Raw genomic sequence first — 19585 nt, forward strand, 5'->3', positions numbered from 1 at the left:
TGTCGTCTGTCGAAGTTCATATTTTGCCATCCACCCCATCGTGGTTTTTGAATGACCCTTAGTTCCACAAATAGTGTTTCTGCTTATGTTTACATATTTATATAGTATATAAATATAGTAATATTTTTGTGCGCTGAAATTATGTGCTGCAGAAAACGTTGAAAAGTACTCGAATTTGATTGATTCCTGAAATCAAAGTTAAGAAAATGGGTAAAACTCATTCTCGAAGAGCCCCATCATGTTACATGATGGGTAGATCATCACTTTTATAGTGAGGTGTCATGTCTCTAACGATATACGGGTTAGGATAAACTAGGAGCCATTGCTTTAACCAGCTAACTTAAAAACATCCAGGAAGTGTTAAACGTGATTTTTGTATTTGTTTAGCCATACATAATTTCTGAAGGGCTTATACATTATTGAAATGGCCGTAGATAACTAAAAGTTACCTTATATTCAAATTAGGGAAAAGTACGTTAAAGATTTATTGTTGAAGTGGGCCCGCATGAAGGTAAATCCGAGACCATCATCGTTCGTCTCGCATGAGGACGACACCGACGAGACGAGGAATCCAATATGGCATTACCTTATACCAGGGTTGGCACCTTCACCAGAAGCGGCGGAGTCTTCGCCGCGCTCGGGAAACAGGTCAAGCTGTTAAATCTTCAGCCCGTCAAGAAGATCGTGTTTACTTTCGACCCGTTTAGTGAAAATGCTGTCGTTGTGAGGTAAGGAAGGAGGAAATGTTAGGAGATAGACAGTAGGAGAGGAGGCCCCCTCTCGACGATAACAACACCCTGTGGTGCACTAGATATGTCAGACGAGTCCTGTGTCACTCGAGATGGTCAGGGTATTCGCTGCTCAGGACAGGCAGGGAAGCCATGTGTTACGATATATGTGGTTTATCACCCACAACACTTGGAATAGTAATTTTCATTGCTAGAACTATAGTTATGCATCTCTACCTCGGGTCGGGGGATTTCTTTCGCATTCTTGTGGTATTTTCGTAAGTTGTGGGTCTTATGATCATATTATATTGGATGATGGTCGTTGATTTATACCGTAGGTAAAGTACCATTATAAGGCGCCAACCTTGCTACTACAGGAATGTGATGAATGCACTGGTAGTTTTGTAATAGAAGTGGAAGTGGAGTAGTATTAATAGAACAGAAGAGTACCGCAGCATAATCAGGATGATTTTTTTTTTTCCTAATTGTGGCAAGAGAATAGGAGTAGATTGAGAACAATGTGGAGTGAAAATAAAACACAGGGGAAACAATTCATTGGGAATAATTCAGTCACTACTGTAGGATTTCTTAGGTTCTGTTGATGGTTGGGCGGGTTCAGACACCTGTAAAGATATAAGGGTCGCCTAACTACATAAGGCGATTAGTGCACGTAAAGGGCCATATTCTGATGTATCAGTAGCCATCTAAACTCACTGTTTACCTCTCGAACCAAAGAATCCTTCCTCATAATCATACTCTTAGCATTAGTTACCAAAAGTTAAGGTATAGTTGTGAAAATTGATTAACCCACCGTCTGCGTAAGGTATCTACAGTGGTATGAACGGTTCCACAGTAATGGAACAGATATCATCACTCGAGAAAACGCGCGTGCGCTCTCGAAAATATTGTTGCAATTATCTTTGATTTTGTTCAGCGAAGTTGCAGATTATGATTTGGAGCATTATATTAAGTATTAGCTAAGGCAGTAGTAGTACATAGCGAAAAATGTGGGGGTTTAGTAATTGAAAAATAAGTAATATAGTTATGAAAAATCAACATAGCTCATGAAAACCGCCACCAAGTTATGTTTATTTTTATTTTCAGTATGTTAGTCTAAATATACCAGTCACACTTGACTAAGTACTGCCAGAATGATGGTGGATATTAAAAATCGACATAAAGGATGGCCATGTAATCTCCTGCAGCAGAATGATATAATGTTCATATATTTCTATGACTAGTTAAGGATTTTATTTTTCACTTACCCACTTTTTTCGTGGTGTACCTAATGCTTATTGCCTTGTTGAATGTCATTCAGTGAATTATAGTGCTGGAAATCATGCTCTGAAAGTTTGTGTATTTTATAAACAGTGCTAGCAATGCTGAACAAAATCACTGAATATTGAAGCTAAAAAGCAATATAAAGCTATTGAAGATAACTACGAATGGAATTGATTTAAGCAGCTTCATCTTCCCTTGTAGTTGAAAGATATGGTCACCCCTAAACACCAAAATGTGACATGATTATAGGGATACTAAAGGAAAAAAGATTTGGAGAAATGTGCCTGGATGATATGATTTACACAGTCCACTACCTGAAATCATAGTAAATTTGCTTGAGAGTATTTTAATGGGTGATCTTGTTGAATACCTGTCACAACACCATTTAGGATTACTTCACTGGAGTCACAGGTGTTGCAATGAAACATATCATGAATCTAGAAAATGCACATACACTGTTGTAAACATTATTGCAATTATCTTTGCGTGATCTTGTTCAGTAAGTTAGAGATTATGATTTGGAGCATTGTTTTTAGTATTAGGAAAGACAGTAGTATTATGTATGGGAAAATGTAGGGTTACTTGAAAACTACAATCTAGCTGTCATGTTTATATTGATTTTTAGTATGTTAGTCTAAATATACCTGTCACACCCTTGACTAAGTACTGCCAAAATGATGGTGGATATTAAGTCAACTTAAATAGTGGCCATGTAATTTCCTACAGCAGAGTAATATAATGTTCATATATTTATGTTTCACTTTTTAGAAGTTTAAATACAAGGAGGGGGGGGGTTTCCAGCCTCCTGCTCCCACCCACTTTAGTCACCTTATATGACACGGGGGGGGGGGATTCCTTCTCCTCCGTCTGTCGATAGACTGAACCATGGAAAGGTCTGTGGGGTTTGGATGTAGATAAGGAGCTGTGGTTTTAGTGCGTTACACATGGCACCTAGTGACTGTGATCGAATGTGGCCTTTTTTGTCTTTTCCTGGTGCTACCTTACTGAAGTGGCAGGAACGGTTAGTGATATAACATGTGGGGTAGCTACAGAAGTTGATGAGGGTGAGTAAGTATGAATGAGTGCATGTGTATATATGTATATGTCCTTGTATTTGTATGTATATGTTATTATGCATATGTATGTATATGGGCATTTATGTATATATTTGTGTATATAAGTGGATGGGCCATTCTTCGTTTGTTTCCTGGCACTGCCTCAATGATGCGGGAAACCAATTATGTATGATAAATAAATAATAGGTTTATTATATATATTATTCTTAACCTCTGTTTCCAGCGTTAGTGAGGTAGCACAAGGAAACAGACGAAGAATGATCCAACCACTCACACACACACACACACACACACACACACACAGATATATTTCTTTCTTTCATACGATTCGCCATTTCCCGCGTTAGCAAGGTAGCATTAAGAACAGAGGACTGGGCCTCTGAGGGAATATCCTCACCTGGCCTCGTTCTCTGTTCCTTCTTTTGGAAAATTAAAAAAAAACGAGAGGGGAGGATTTCTAGCCCCCCGCTCCCTCCCCTTTTAGTCGCCTTCTACGACACGCAGGGAATACGTTGGAAGTATTCTTTCTCCCCTATCCCCAGATATATTTATATATTTATTTATTCATTCATTCATTACACTTTGTCGCTGTCTCCCGCGTTAGCGAGGTAGCGCAAGGAAACAGACGAAAGAATGGCCCAACCTACCCACATGCACATGTATATACATACACGTCCACACATAGCACATATACATACCTATACATCTCAACGTATAAATATGTATACACACAGCCATGTACATTTATAAACATGTACATAATTCATACTGTCTGCCCTTATTCATTTCCGTCGCCACCCCGCCACACATCAAATGACAACTCCCTCCCCCCGCAAGGTATCGCTAAGAAAAGACAACAAAGGCTACATTCATTCACACTCGGTCTCTAGCTGTCATGTATAATGCACCGAAACCACAGCTCCCTTTCCACATCTAGGTCCCACAAAACTTTCCATGGTTTACCCAGATGCTTCATATGCCCTGGTTCAATCCATCGACTGCACGTCGACCCCAGTATACCACATTGTTCCAATTCACTCTGTTCCTTGCACGCCTTCACCCTCCTGCATGTTCAGGCCCCAATCAGTCAAAATCTTTTTCACTCCATCTTTCCACCTCCAATTTGGTCTCCCACTTCTCGTTCCCTCTACCTCTGACACATATATCCTCTTTATCAGTCTTCCCTCACTCATTCTCTCCATGTGACCAAACCATTTGAAAACACCCTCTTCTGCTCTCTCAACCACACTCTTTTTATTACCACACATCTCTCTTACCCTTTCATTACTTACTCGATCAAACCACCTCACACCACATATTGTCCTCAAACATCTCATTTCCAGCACATCCACCTTCCTCTGCACAACTCTATCTATAGCCCATGCCTAGCAACGATATAACATTGTTGGAACCACTTTTCCTTCAGACATACCCATTTTTGCTTTCCAAGATAATGTTCTCGCCTTCCACACTTTCTTCAATGCTCCCAGAAAATTCATCCCCTCCCCCCACCTTATGACTCGCCCCTGCTTTCATGGTTCCATTTGCTGACAAATTCACTCCCAGATATCTAAAACACTTCACTTCCTCCAGTATTTCTCCATTCAAACTTGCCTCCAAATTGACTTGTCCTTCAATCCAACTGTACCTAATAGCCTTGCTCTTATTCACATTCACTCTCAGCTTTCTTCTTTCACACACTTTACCAAACTGTCACCACCTTCTGCAGTTTCTCCCGAATCAGCCACCAGCTCTGTATCATCAGCGAACAACAGCTGTCTCACTTCTCTAGCCCTTTCATCCACATCAGACTGCATACTTGCCCCTCTCTCCAAAACTTGCATTCACCTCCCTAAGAGCCCTATCCATAAACAAATTAAACAATCATGGAGACATCACGCACCCCTGCCGCAAACCGACATTCACTGAAACCAATCACTTTCCTCTCTTCCTACTCATACATGTACCTTACATCCTTGATAAAAACTTCTCTGCTTCTAGCAACTTGCCTCCCATGCCATATACTCTTAATACCTTCCACAGAGCATCTCTATCAACTCTATCATATGCTTTCTCTAGATCCATAAATGCTACATACAAAATCATGTTTTTCTAAATATTTCTCACATACATTGTTCAAAGCAAACACCTAATACACACATCCTCTACCACCTCTGAAACCACACTGCTCTTCCCCAATCTGATGCTCTGTACATGCCTTCACCCTTTCAAATCAATGCTCTCCCATATAATTTCCCAGGAATACCCAACAAACTTATACCTCTGTAATTTGGGCACTCACCTTTATCCCCTTTGCCTTTGTACAGTGGTACTATGCAAGCATTCTGCCAATCCTCAGGCACCTCACCATGAACCGTACATACATTGAATATCCTTACCAACCAGTCAACAACACAGTCACCCCCTTTTTTAATATTTTCCACTGCAATACCATCCAAACCCGCTGCCTTGCCGGCTTTCATCTGCCAAGTTTTCACTATCTCTTCTCTGTTTACCAAACCATTCTCCCTGACCCACACCACCTCGACCAAAACACCCTATATCTGCCACTCTATCATAAAACACATTCAACAAACCTTCAAAATACTCGCACCATCTTCACCACTACTTGTGATTACCTCCCCATTAGCCCCATTCACCGATGTTCCCATTTGTTCTTTTGTCTTACGCACTTTATTTACCTTCTTCCAAAATATCTTTTTATTCTCCCTAAAATTTAATGATACTCTCTCACCCGTCTCATTTGCCCTTTTTTCACCTCTTGCACCTTTTTCTTGACCTCCTGCTTCTTTCTTTTATACATCTCCCAGTCATTCACACTACTTCCCTGCAAAAATTGTCCAAGTGCCTCTCTCTTCTCTTTCACTAACAATCTTACTTCTTCATCCCACCACTCGCTACCCTTTCTAATCTGCCCACTTCCCACCTTACTCATGCCACAGGCATCTTTTGTGCAAGCCATCACTGCTTTCCTAAATACATCCCATTCCTCCCTCACTTCCCCTATGTCATTTGCTCTCGCCTTTTTCCATTCTGCACTCAATCTCTCCCGGTACTATCATGATGATTTAATCATACCAGAATGGAAAAGTGAAATATAGAATTTCTAAAATTAGATTTTGTTCATGCATATGTAAATCTACAAATGTAAATTTTTCATTCTTTATTTCACAGGAACACCCTGAATTATTTTCACCAAGAAAGAGTTCGTGATACCAATCCAAAGTGCTCAGTGAAGGTTAATGTAGTGTCAACTAGAGCTGAACCTAATATTGAAGTCAAACTTGGTAGGTTAAATTTTGTGACAGTTGGAATGTGAAGAATTTCATCAGATTAACTGTGTTTTTTAATCACTGAAACCTACTAGATGAGTTAATGCCAACTCATCTTGCTTTATGATTCTCAAAACTGTTGAACATATATAGATCTTTCATAATTGTTTTTATTGTTACTCACATATTGTCTTTTAGCAAGCATTTGTACTTTTTTTTATGGCTATCATAGGTTAGAGAATTCTTTAGCATTCTGGTGGTAATGTCTCTATATATCACTGAAGATGATGAATGAAACAGAAAATGAATCATAGAGGAGACTGCTGGTGGTAGTTGTTGATATAGTTTTTTCTAGGACACATGCATTATCAGTTTAAGCTTTGTGTTTCATTGCCAGGTTCAAATAAAGTTTAGACGTAGTAAAGTCGATAGGAGCTCTAAAATCACTGAGCTAGAGTTGCCCTTTTCCAGTGGCCTGTTAAGGGTGAGGCACCAAAGCCTATGAAGCAGCACTAGAGCACACCAGCTATAAAGACTTCTTTGTCACAGCCACTTCCCTCCTCAGGAGTACCTGAAGGGAATGGGCATCAGAGACATGGAGACATGGAAATGAGATGTTTGAGGACAATGTGTGGTGTGAGGTGGTTTGATCGAGTAAGTAACGTAAGGGTAAGAGAGATGTGTGGAAATAAAAAGAGCGTGGTTGAGAGAGCAGAAGAGGGTGTTTTGAAATGGTTTGGTCACATGGAGAGAATGAGTGAGGAAAGATTGACCAAGAGGATATATGTGTCGGAGGTGGAGGGAACGAGGACAAGAGGGAGACCAAATTGGAGGTGGAAAGATGGAGTGAAAAAGATTTTGTGTGATCGGGGCCTGAACATGCAGGAGGGTGAAAGGAGGGCAAGGAATAAAGTGAATTGGAGCGATGTGGTATACCGGGGTTGACGTGCTGTCAGTGGATTGAATCAAGGCATGTGAAGCGTCTGGGGTAAACCATGGAAAGCTGTGTAGGTATGTATATTTGCGTGTGTGGACGTATGTATATACATGTGTATGGGGGTGGGTTGGGCCATTTCTTTCGTCTGTTTCCTTGCGCTACCTCGCAAATGCGGGAGACAGCGTATATATATATATATATATATATATATATATATATATATATATATATATATATATATATATATCCAATTGGATTGATGTGGTGTACCAGGGTTGACGTGCTGTCAGTGGATTGAATCAGGGCATGTGAAGCGTCTGGGGTAAACCATGGAAAGCTGTGTAGGTATGTATATTTGCGTGTGTGGACGTGTATGTATATACATGTGTATGGGGGTGGGTTGGGCCATTTCTTTCATCTGTTTCCTTGCGCTACCTCGAAAACACGGGAGACAGCGACAAAGCAAAATATATATATATATTCTTTTCTTTTCTTTCATACTATTCGCCATTTCCCGCGTTAGCAAGGTAGCGTTAAGAACAGAGGACTGGGCCTCTGAGGGAATATCCTCACCTGGCCTCGTTCTCTGTTCCTTCTTTTGGAAAGTCAAAAAAAAAAAACGAGAGGGGAGGATTTCCAGCCCCCCGCTCCCTCCCCTTTTTGTCGCCTTCTATGACACGCAGGGAATACGTGGGAAGTATTCTTTCTCCCCTATCCCCAGGGATATATATATATATATATATATATATATATATATATATATATATATATATATATATATTCCTGGGGATAGGGGAGAAAGAATACTTCCCACGTATTCCCTGTGTGTCGTAGAAGGCGACTAAAAGGGAAGGGAGCGGTGGGCTGGAAATCCTCCCCTCTCTTTTTTTTTTTTTTTTCCAAAGGAAGGAACAGAGAAGGGGGCTGGATGAGGATGTTTCCTGAGAGGCCCAGTCCTCTGTTCTTAACGCTACCTCGCTGACGCGGGAAATGGCGAATAGTATGAAAGAAAAGAAAAGAAAGATATATATATATATATTATTTTTATTTTATTTTGCTTTGTTGCTGTCTCCTGCGTTTGCGAGGTAGTGCAAGGAAACAGACGAAAGAATGGCCCAACCCACCCACATACACATGTATATACATATACGTCCACACACACAAATATACATACCTATACATCTCAATGTACACATATATATTTCACACACAGACATATACATATATACACATGTCCATAATTCATACTGTCTGCCTCTTTTGGAGGCATAAAATGTATGGACCACAGGTTAAGCATTTTTAAATTGGCATTAAAATGCTGCTGATACTTCTTAATATCATGAATGTACATGGCATATAGTATGCGAGGTGAAACAGTCAGTAATTTGAGTGCTAAAAGGATTATGTATGAGTTTCATAACATGTGTAACATTTGCTTTGTTCTTGCAATTTTGAAGTTACTTACAATCAAAAATGAGAATTATCTAAACATGATTTTCTTTGCTATTAATGTATATTTGATCTTTGGCATTTTTGTTTAGTGAAATGGATTTTCTTTCAGTTGATGGTAAAACTGTGTTATTCAAGACAAAGAATCTTCAGTCCCTAGAAATTCTTCAGAAATTTAATCAGCTCATAAGCAGCCAAGCCAAAATTGAAGATAAAACGCCAAGTGTATTAAAAGGAAAAATAACAAAATTACAAAAGAAAAAATAAAGGACTAAGTAGATTACCTACTTCATACTTTACTGTATATATTTTTATAAGTTTGAAGTGTCTTTGCCATATAGTTTATAGTTAGATACCAAGAATCATTAGGTTAAAGAAGTAAATATTGTGAAATACAAGAAATCAGCAGATAATAAATTTGTTTTATATAACGCTTAAGGTTTCAAGCAAAAATGTCAACTCAGGCTCAGCGTAAATATGAAGCAACCCTTAGTATTGTCAATAAGGTTTATGACAGTGTGCCAGCTTTCACTGACGTTTTTGATGAAGATACATGGTATATATTTGTTGCTTGCTTTACAGCAGCGACAGTCATTGTAACAGTAATTGCATCTAGGTTCATTACTCTGAAACCTGTGGAATGATGAGAGGTGGAGTTAAAAGAAATTTTGAATTAAAGCATGCCTTGATAGCCAGTCCTTGTAATTATGACCTTAATAGGGTTTGAGATATATAATGTATTCTAAAAAAAATCCTGAAAATTTGTTAGGTTTGTTTTTGTGTTACTTGTAGAACATGCACACTGAGATCAGTACTTTGTCCATTGCTGTTGGAAGTTGCAACCTAGTTGATTAAAGATGTGTTTGACCTGACCCTTATACTGTTATTTCCTAGCATATACAGAACTGAATGGCCTAAAACCCATGTTTAGTTTAGATTTTGTGTGCATTATACCTCATACATGAAAAAAGTTTAACTTGGGACATAGTTAATAACTTGAAGAAAATTCAACCTTTGTCTGATGCAGTATATTTTTGATATTTTCAAACAGTGTGTTCTTTCCTGCAGTACAGGTGAATCAAATGTTCCATGGACCACTTTTCCAGTTTCATGTAAACTGATAGCCTGATATGTAAAGGTTTGTAAAATGGCAGTGGATAATTAAAGTGTATCATGAGCTAGAGGGATAGACACCACTGTTTATAAACTTCATAGTTTTATCTGGATATGTTGCCAGTTTTATGTTTAATTAAAATGATGTATGTGTATCCCACATATATTTTACAAAATGACTGCCTCTTACTGCAGATGGCAACATACCATTTTTGAGATACCAAAGAGTAATATTGCCATGATAATCAGCAAGACAGAATGCTGATATTAAGTTAATTTGCTCCATACATATTGTTTCTTTAGTTTAACAGCTGGGTTTTAAAGAATATAAGTAAGAGCCCACCCACTACACTTTGTGGAATATTTGATTTATTTATTTATTATACTTGATCACCGTTTCCTGCATCAGCGAGGTAGTGCCAGGGAAAGACGAAGAATGACCCTTCCACTCGTATGCACATATATATACATAAACGCACACACACGCGTACATATAAATACATATACACATGTACATACTCATATTTGCTTGCCTTCATCCATTCCCAGTGCCACCCCACCCCACAGGAAACAGCATTGCCACCCCCTGCATCAGTTAGGTGGTGCCAGAACAGAGAAAAAAAAAGGCCATACTCGTTCACACTCTGTCTCGAGCTATCGTTTAATTCACTGAAACCACAGTTCCCTATCTACATCCATGCCCCACAGACCCTTCCATGGTTTACCCCAGATGTTTCACATACCCTTGTTCAGTTCATTGACAGCACGTCCACCCTTCTTACCACCTCATTCCAATTCACTCTATTCCTTGCATGCCTCTCACCCTCCTCTATGTTCAGTCCCCAGTCACTCAAAATCTTTTTCACTCCATCCTTCCACCACCAATTTGGAATATGTTCATGGAATTGGAGAGCATTGGTATTATTTTACTTTTCAAAATTTTATGGTTATATATGACATGAAATTGAAGAAATATTTTTTTTATGCAGGTTCAATTTGAGCTTAGTAATCCAATCTTAACCAGTATTCTTTACAGAAATGATTTTTTTTTTTTTATCTTTGTAGAGCAGTAATTTTTTCATAATGCCATATATCAATAGTTATGTAATTGGTTATTGTATTTCTAGTCTGTTTGGAACTTGGTATTTAGTGATGGAGAAATGTTACCTTAGCTTTATTTTCCATATTTTCTGTATCCTTTTTTTTATTTGTTTTGAGCTCTCTGAAAGAAGTCATTTGATTAGAAATTGTAACACCACTGATTATTAACTGACCAGTGGCCAGATAAATTCTGGTGCATTTAGGGATGATGAATTTACCAAATGAATTTAACCAAAATAGGAAGTCCTTACTAAGGAATGAGTGGGAGACTGTAATTTCAAGGATCATAAATTGTGATCTGGATCTGGCATGGTTTGATTTTCTTGATAAATCTCCAATATTATTGTTGCTGGAATAAAATGTCTTCTGCATAACTGAATTAAGTCTTTCACTGCTGATACCTATAATACAGTTTAGTTTTTATCAGAGCTGCAGCTGAGCCATATATGGTCAGATAATATTCTTATTTTCTGACCACAGCAAAGGTGCTAATAAAATATTAACTTAGTTGACTAGCCTATTTAGTGGTGGCTTACCATAGGTCATCCTGGTTAGTGTTTCTAAAGTATATATATAAGTTTGCTAATAAAATATTAACTTAGATGACTAGCCTATGTAGTGGTGGCTTACTGTAGGTGATCCTGGTTTGTGTTTCTAAAGTAAATATATAAGTTTGAATGGAGAAAAACTGGAGGAAGTGAAGTGTTTTAGATATCTAGTAGTGGACTTAGCAGCGGATGGAAACATGGAAGTGGAAGTGAGTCACAGGGTGGGGGAGGGAGCGAAGGTTCTGGGAGCATTGAAGAATGTGTGGAAGGCGAGATCCTTATCTCGGAGCAAAAATGGGTATGTTTGAAGAAATAGTGGTTCTAACAATGTTATATGGTTGCGAGGTGTGGGCTATAGATAGGGTTATGCAGAGGAGAGAGGATGTGTTGGAAATGAAATGTTTGAGGACAAGATGTGCTGTGAGGTGGTTTGATCAAGTAAGTAACGAAAGGGTAAGTGATATGTGTGGTAATAAAAAGAGTGTGGTTGAGAGAGCAGAAGAGGGTGTGCTGAAATGGTCTGGGCACATGGAGAGAATGAGTGAGGAAAGATTGACCAAGAGGATATATGTGTTGGAGGTAGAGGGAACGAGGAGAAGTGGGAGACCAAATTGGAGGTGGAAAGATGGAGTGAAAAAGATTTTGTGTGATCGGGGCCTGAACATGCAGGAGGGTGAAAGGAGGGCAAGGAATAAAGTGAATTGGAGCGATGTGGTATACCGGGGTTGACGTGCTGTCAGTGGATTGAATCAAGGCATGTGAAGCGTCTGGGGTAAACCATGGAAAGCTGTGTAGGTATGTATATTTGCGTGTGTGGACGTATGTATATACATGTGTATGGGGGTGGGTTGGGCCATTTCTTTCGTCTGTTTCCTTGCGCTACCTCGCAAATGCGGGAGACAGCGTTATATATATATATATATATATATATATATATATATATATATATATTATATATATATATATATATATCCAATTGGATTGATGTGGTTTTACCAGGGTTGACGTGCTGTCAGTGGATTGAATCAGGGCATGTGAAGCGTCTGGGGTAAACCATGGAAAGCTGTGTAGGTATGTATATTTGCGTGTGTGGACGTGTATGTATATACATGTGTATGGGGGTGGGTTGGGCCATTTCTTTCATCTGTTTCCTTGCGCTACCTCGAAAACACGGGAGACAGCGACAAAGCAAAATATATATATATATTCTTTTCTTTTCTTTCATACTATTCGCCATTTCCCGCGTTAGCAAGGTAGCGTTAAGAACAGAGGACTGGGCCTCTGAGGGAATATCCTCACCTGGCCTCGTTCTCTGTTCCTTCTTTTGGAAAGTCAAAAAAAAAAACGAGAGGGGAGGATTTCCAGCCCCCCGCTCCCTCCCCTTTTTGTCGCCTTCTATGACACGCAGGGAATACGTGGGAAGTATTCTTTCTCCCCTATCCCCAGGGATATATATATATATATATATATATATATATATATATATATATATATATATATATATATATATTCCTGGGGATAGGGGAGAAAGAATACTTCCCACGTATTCCCTGTGTGTCGTAGAAGGCGACTAAAAGGGAAGGGAGCGGTGGGCTGGAAATCCTCCCCTCTCTTTTTTTTTTTTTTTTCCAAAGGAAGGAACAGAGAAGGGGGCTGGATGAGGATGTTTCCTGAGAGGCCCAGTCCTCTGTTCTTAACGCTACCTCGCTGACGCGGGAAATGGCGAATAGTATGAAAGAAAAGAAAAGAAAGATATATATATATATATTATTTTTATTTTATTTTGCTTTGTTGCTGTCTCCTGCGTTTGCGAGGTAGTGCAAGGAAACAGACGAAAGAATGGCCCAACCCACCCACATACACATGTATATACATATACGTCCACACACACAAATATACATACCTATACATCTCAATGTACACATATATATTTCACACACAGACATATACATATATACACATGTCCATAATTCATACTGTCTGCCTCTTTTGGAGGCATAAAATGTATGGACCACAGGTTAAGCATTTTTAAATTGGCATTAAAATGCTGCTGATACTTCTTAATATCATGAATGTACATGGCATATAGTATGCGAGGTGAAACAGTCAGTAATTTGAGTGCTAAAAGGATTATGTATGAGTTTCATAACATGTGTAACATTTGCTTTGTTCTTGCAATTTTGAAGTTACTTACAATCAAAAATGAGAATTATCTAAACATGATTTTCTTTGCTATTAATGTATATTTGATCTTTGGCATTTTTGTTTAGTGAAATGGATTTTCTTTCAGTTGATGGTAAAACTGTGTTATTCAAGACAAAGAATCTTCAGTCCCTAGAAATTCTTCAGAAATTTAATCAGCTCATAAGCAGCCAAGCCAAAATTGAAGATAAAACGCCAAGTGTATTAAAAGGAAAAATAACAAAATTACAAAAGAAAAAATAAAGGACTAAGTAGATTACCTACTTCATACTTTACTGTATATATTTTTATAAGTTTGAAGTGTCTTTGCCATATAGTTTATAGTTAGATACCAAGAATCATTAGGTTAAAGAAGTAAATATTGTGAAATACAAGAAATCAGCAGATAATAAATTTGTTTTATATAACGCTTAAGGTTTCAAGCAAAAATGTCAACTCAGGCTCAGCGTAAATATGAAGCAACCCTTAGTATTGTCAATAAGGTTTATGACAGTGTGCCAGCTTTCACTGACGTTTTTGATGAAGATACATGGTATATATTTGTTGCTTGCTTTACAGCAGCGACAGTCATTGTAACAGTAATTGCATCTAGGTTCATTACTCTGAAACCTGTGGAATGATGAGAGGTGGAGTTAAAAGAAATTTTGAATTAAAGCATGCCTTGATAGCCAGTCCTTGTAATTATGACCTTAATAGGGTTTGAGATATATAATGTATTCTAAAAAAAATCCTGAAAATTTGTTAGGTTTGTTTTTGTGTTACTTGTAGAACATGCACACTGAGATCAGTACTTTGTCCATTGCTGTTGGAAGTTGCAACCTAGTTGATTAAAGATGTGTTTGACCTGACCCTTATACTGTTATTTCCTAGCATATACAGAACTGAATGGCCTAAAACCCATGTTTAGTTTAGATTTTGTGTGCATTATACCTCATACATGAAAAAAGTTTAACTTGGGACATAGTTAATAACTTGAAGAAAATTCAACCTTTGTCTGATGCAGTATATTTTTGATATTTTCAAACAGTGTGTTCTTTCCTGCAGTACAGGTGAATCAAATGTTCCATGGACCACTTTTCCAGTTTCATGTAAACTGATAGCCTGATATGTAAAGGTTTGTAAAATGGCAGTGGATAATTAAAGTGTATCATGAGCTAGAGGGATAGACACCACTGTTTATAAACTTCATAGTTTTATCTGGATATGTTGCCAGTTTTATGTTTAATTAAAATGATGTATGTGTATCCCACATATATTTTACAAAATGACTGCCTCTTACTGCAGATGGCAACATACCATTTTTGAGATACCAAAGAGTAATATTGCCATGATAATCAGCAAGACAGAATGCTGATATTAAGTTAATTTGCTCCATACATATTGTTTCTTTAGTTTAACAGCTGGGTTTTAAAGAATATAAGTAAGAGCCCACCCACTACACTTTGTGGAATATTTGATTGATTTATTTATTATACTTGATCACCGTTTCCTGCATCAGCGAGGTAGTGCCAGGGAAAGACGAAGAATGACCCTTCCACTCGTATGCACATATATATACATAAACGCACACACACGCGTACATATAAATACATATACACATGTACATACTCATATTTGCTTGCCTTCATCCATTCCCAGTGCCACCCCACCCCACAGGAAACAGCATTGCCACCCCCTGCATCAGTTAGGTGGTGCCAGAACAGAGAAAAAAAAAGGCCATACTCGTTCACACTCTGTCTCGAGCTATCGTTTAATTCACTGAAACCACAGTTCCCTATCTACATCCATGCCCCACAGACCCTTCCATGGTTTACCCCAGATGTTTCACATACCCTTGTTCAGTTCATTGACAGCACGTCCACCCTTCTTACCACCTCATTCCAATTCACTCTATTCCTTGCATGCCTCTCACCCTCCTCTATGTTCAGTCCCCAGTCACTCAAAATCTTTTTCACTCCATCCTTCCACCACCAATTTGGAATATGTTCATGGAATTGGAGAGCATTGGTATTATTTTACTTTTCAAAATTTTATGGTTATATATGACATGAAATTGAAGAAATATTTTTTTTATGCAGGTTCAATTTGAGCTTAGTAATCCAATCTTAACCAGTATTCTTTACAGAAATGATTTTTTTTTTTTTATCTTTGTAGAGCAGTAATTTTTTCATAATGCCATATATCAATAGTTATGTAATTGGTTATTGTATTTCTAGTCTGTTTGGAACTTGGTATTTAGTGATGGAGAAATGTTACCTTAGCTTTATTTTCCATATTTTCTGTATCCTTTTTTTTATTTGTTTTGAGCTCTCTGAAAGAAGTCATTTGATTAGAAATTGTAACACCACTGATTATTAACTGACCAGTGGCCAGATAAATTCTGGTGCATTTAGGGATGATGAATTTACCAAATGAATTTAACCAAAATAGGAAGTCCTTACTAAGGAATGAGTGGGAGACTGTAATTTCAAGGATCATAAATTGTGATCTGGATCTGGCATGGTTTGATTTTCTTGATAAATCTCCAATATTATTGTTGCTGGAATAAAATGTCTTCTGCATAACTGAATTAAGTCTTTCACTGCTGATACCTATAATACAGTTTAGTTTTTATCAGAGCTGCAGCTGAGCCATATATGGTCAGATAATATTCTTATTTTCTGACCACAGCAAAGGTGCTAATAAAATATTAACTTAGTTGACTAGCCTATTTAGTGGTGGCTTACCATAGGTCATCCTGGTTAGTGTTTCTAAAGTATATATATAAGTTTGCTAATAAAATATTAACTTAGATGACTAGCCTATGTAGTGGTGGCTTACTGTAGGTGATCCTGGTTTGTGTTTCTAAAGTAAATATATAAGTTTGAATGGAGAAAAACTGGAGGAAGTGAAGTGTTTTAGATATCTAGTAGTGGACTTAGCAGCGGATGGAAACATGGAAGTGGAAGTGAGTCACAGGGTGGGGGAGGGAGCGAAGGTTCTGGGAGCATTGAAGAATGTGTGGAAGGCGAGATCCTTATCTCGGAGCAAAAATGGGTATGTTTGAAGAAATAGTGGTTCTAACAATGTTATATGGTTGCGAGGTGTGGGCTATAGATAGGGTTATGCAGAGGAGAGAGGATGTGTTGGAAATGAAATGTTTGAGGACAAGATGTGCTGTGAGGTGGTTTGATCAAGTAAGTAACGAAAGGGTAAGTGATATGTGTGGTAATAAAAAGAGTGTGGTTGAGAGAGCAGAAGAGGGTGTGCTGAAATGGTCTGGGCACATGGAGAGAATGAGTGAGGAAAGATTGACCAAGAGGATATATGTGTTGGAGGTAGAGGGAACGAGGAGAAGTGGGAGACCAAATTGGAGGTGGAAAGATGGAGTGAAAAAGATTTTGAGTGATTGGGGCCTGAACGTGCAGGAGGGTGAAAGGCGGGCAAGGAATAGAGTGAATTGGATCGATGTGGTATACCGGGGTCGACGTGCTGTCAATGGATTGAATCAGGGCATGTGAAGTGTCTGGGGTAAACCATGGAAAGTTTTGTGGGGCCTGGATGTAAAAAGGGAGCTGTGGTTTGGGTGCATTACACATAACTAGAGACTGAGTATGAACGAATGGGGCCTTTGTTGTCTTTTCCTAGTGCTACCTCGCACACATGAGGGGGAGGGGGATGTTATTCCATGTGTGGCGAGGTGGCTTTGTCGCTGTCTCCCGTGTTAGTGAGGTAGTGCAAGGAAACAGACGAAAGAATGGCCCAACCCACCCACATACACATGCAAATACATACACGTCCACACACGCACATATACATACATATACTTTTCAACATCTACATATATATACATACACAGACATATACATATATACACATGTACATAATTCATACTTACTGCCCCCATTCATTCCCATCGCCACCCCAACACATGAAATTACATCCCTCTCCCCCCACATGCAAGCAAGGTAGCTCTAGGAAAAGACAACAAAGGCCACACTGATTCACACTCAGTCTCTAGCTGTCGTGTAATACACCGAAACCACAGCTCCCTTTCCACATCCAGGCCCCACAAAACTTTCCCTGGTTTACCCCAGACCCTTCACATGCCCTGGTTCAATCCAATCCATTGACAGCATGTTGGCCCTGGTATACCACATCATTCCAATTCACTCTATTCCTTGCACGCCTTTCACCCTCCTGCATGTTCAGGCCCCGATCGCTCAAAATCTTTTTCACTCCATCCTTCCACCTCCAATTTGGTCTCCCACTTCTCGTTCCCTCCACCTCTGACACATATATCCTCTTTGTCAATCTTTCCTCATTCATTCTCTTCATATGACCAAACCATTTCAATACAATCTCTTCTGCTCTCTCAACCACAGTCTTTTTACCACACATCTCTCTTACCCTTTCATTACTTACTCGATCAAACCACATCACACCACATATCATCCTCAAACATCTCATTTCCAAGACATCCACCCTCCTCCACACAACCCTATCTATAGTCCACACCTCCCAACCATATAACATTGTTGGAACCACTATTTATTCCTTCAAACATACCCATTTTTGCTTTTCGGGATAATTTTCTCGTCTTCCACATATTCTTCAATGCTCCCAGAACCTTCGCCCCATCCCCCACCCTATGACTCACTTCCACTTCCATGATTCCATCCGCTGCCAAATCCACTCCCAGATATCTAAAACACTTCACTTCCTCCAGTTTTTCTCCATTCAAACTTACCTCCCAATTGACTTCTCCCTCAACCCTACTGCACCAAATAACCTTGCTCTTATTCACATTTACTCTCAGCTTTCTTCTTTCACACACTTTACCAAACTCAGTCACCAGCTTCTGCAGTTTCTCACCCGAATCAGCCACCAGCGCTGTATCATCAGCGAACAACTGACTTGCTTCCCAAGCTCTCATCCACAACAGACTGCATACTTGCCCCTATTTCCAATACTCTTGCATTCACCTCCCTAACAACCCCATCCATAAACAAATTAAAAAACCATGGAGACATCACACCCCCCTGCAGCAAACCAACATTCACTGAGAACCAATCACTTTCCTCTCTTCCTACTCGGACCCATGCCTTACATCCTCGATAAAAACTTTTTACTGCTAACAACTTGCCTCCCACACCATATATTCTTAATACCTTCCACAGAGCATCTCTATCAACTCTATCATATGCCTTCTCCAGATCCATAAATGCTACATACAAATCCATTTGCTTTTCAAAGTATTTCTCACATACATTCTTCAGAGCAAACACTTGATCCACACATCCTTTACCACTTCTGAAACCACACTGCTCTTCCCCAATTTGATGCTCTGTACATGCCTTCACCCTCTCAATCAATACCCTCCCATATAATTTCCCAGGAATACTCAACAGACTTATACCTCTGTAATTTGAGCACTCACTTTTATCCCCTTTGCCTTTGTACAATGGCACTATGCAAGCATATATGTAGGATTTCAACTCTGCTGAACCTAAAAATCTTGCTCTTTTTCACATTTACTCTCAACTTTCTCCTTTGACATACTTTTTCAAACTCAGTCACCCACTTCTGCAGTTTCTCACTCGAATCAGCCACCAGTGCTGTATCATCGGCGAACAACAACTGACTCATTTCCCATGCCCTCTTATCCCCAATAGACTGCATACTCACCCCTCTCTCCAAAACTCTTGCATTTATCTCCCCAACCACCCAACCCAAAAACAAATTAAACAACCATGGGGCTATCACACACCCCTGCTGCAGACCAACCTCCACCTTGAACCAATCACTCTCCTCTCTTCCTACTTGTACACATGACTTGCATCCTTCACTGCTTCTAGCAGCTTACCTCCCACACCAT

The 19585-nt window shown here is 39.0% G+C and overlaps 1 protein-coding gene across 1 annotated transcript; it reads left to right on the forward strand.

Moving 5' to 3' along the window:
- The first annotated feature begins 509 nt into the window (after window positions 1-509).
- Window positions 510-11357, forward strand: mRpL53 (mitochondrial ribosomal protein L53). The gene is made up of 3 exons (XM_071690669.1): window positions 510-728; window positions 6281-6393; window positions 8877-11357. The coding sequence occupies exons 1-3, from the start codon at window positions 577-579 to the stop codon at window positions 9029-9031; spliced, it is 420 nt and encodes a 139-aa protein (XP_071546770.1). The 5' UTR covers window positions 510-576; the 3' UTR covers window positions 9032-11357.
- Window positions 11358-19585: the final 8228 nt, after the last annotated feature.

Source organism: Panulirus ornatus, chromosome 48, assembly GCF_036320965.1.
Source record: "Panulirus ornatus isolate Po-2019 chromosome 48, ASM3632096v1, whole genome shotgun sequence".
NCBI classification, from domain to species: domain Eukaryota; kingdom Metazoa; phylum Arthropoda; class Malacostraca; order Decapoda; family Palinuridae; genus Panulirus; species Panulirus ornatus.